Source organism: Plasmodium reichenowi (genome assembly GCF_001601855.1).
Source record: "Plasmodium reichenowi strain SY57 chromosome Unknown, whole genome shotgun sequence".
Taxonomy (NCBI): Eukaryota; Apicomplexa; class Aconoidasida; order Haemosporida; family Plasmodiidae; genus Plasmodium; species Plasmodium reichenowi.
The window spans coordinates 2764-3893 of NW_017962320.1; the positions used below are offsets into that span (position 1 = coordinate 2764).

The 1130-nt window shown below is 15.5% G+C and overlaps 1 protein-coding gene across 1 annotated transcript; it reads left to right on the plus strand.

Annotated features, from left to right (window-relative positions):
* Positions 1-698: 698 nt before the first annotated feature.
* Positions 699-971, plus strand: PRSY57_0013800 (acyl-CoA binding protein, putative; the record flags this gene model as incomplete). Its single annotated transcript, XM_020114214.1, has 1 exon — positions 699-971. One exon carries the CDS (start codon positions 699-701, stop codon positions 969-971), a length of 273 nt encoding a protein of 90 aa, XP_019969783.1.
* Between the last annotated feature and the right edge of the window lie 159 nt (positions 972-1130).

Genomic DNA, 1130 nt, shown 5'->3' on the forward strand with positions numbered 1-1130 from the left:
GTTTTTAAAATGTTGTTTTAGTGTAATTAAAAAAAAAGAAAAGAAAAGAAATACAATATACAAAATACAAATATTTTGTTGTTTTTTTGATTTATATTTCTTTCTTTAAATTGTTTATATATATATATATATAATTTATAAATGTTTTAATAAAATTATTTTGTTTCTAATGAAAACCAAATAAATAATAATGTTTTTTAAATTCAAAACTTTATATTTAAAAACTATTTTATATAAAATATAAATTTAAAAAAACTTATTAAACTTTCTTTTTTATTTTATTATTTTTTTTTTTTTTTTTTTGAATAGATTATTCTTTTATTTAATCATTTCATTTTTGCTTTTATTTTTTTAAAAAAACATATATATTAAAAAATTATATAAGGTAAACTATTTAAAATTATTTTCTATTGAAACTATAGTATTATTTTATGTCTTTTCTTATATATATATATATATATATATATATATATATATATATAATTTTGTTGAAATAAAACTTTCCTCACATAATTTTATGTATATATTTTTAATCTATGTTATTTATATATATGATAATAAATAAAATATAAAATATATGAATGTTTTTTTTTATATATTTTATTACATATCATTAAAATAATATAATATTTATTAATATATAATTTTTATTTTTAGATCGTAAACTTCAACAAAAAAACAAACGATAAAAGTTCAAAATGTCAGAACTCTTTGAAGAAAGTGTTTCCTTTATTAATAGTGTACCTAAAAATGTAAATTTGCCGAACGATATTAAATTAAATTTGTATAAATATTATAAGCAGGGTACCGTAGGGAATTGTAATATAAAGGAACCAAGTAGATTTAAAGTTGTTGATAAAAAAAAATATGAGGCTTGGAAATCTGTAGAAAATTTAAATAGAGAAGATGCAAAAAAAAGATACGTTGAACTTGTTAGCGAGTTATTTCCTTACTGGCAAGAGCAGGAATAATTTGTCAATTCATATAAGTGTATATTATATAGTATTTTATATCATTTACTTTTTTTTTCTGATCGAATTGTTTTGTTAATAATAGTATATATGTTTGTAATTTGAAAATGTTATCTTATGTATTAAATTTTTTTTTTTTCTATTTTTTTTTTTTTTTTT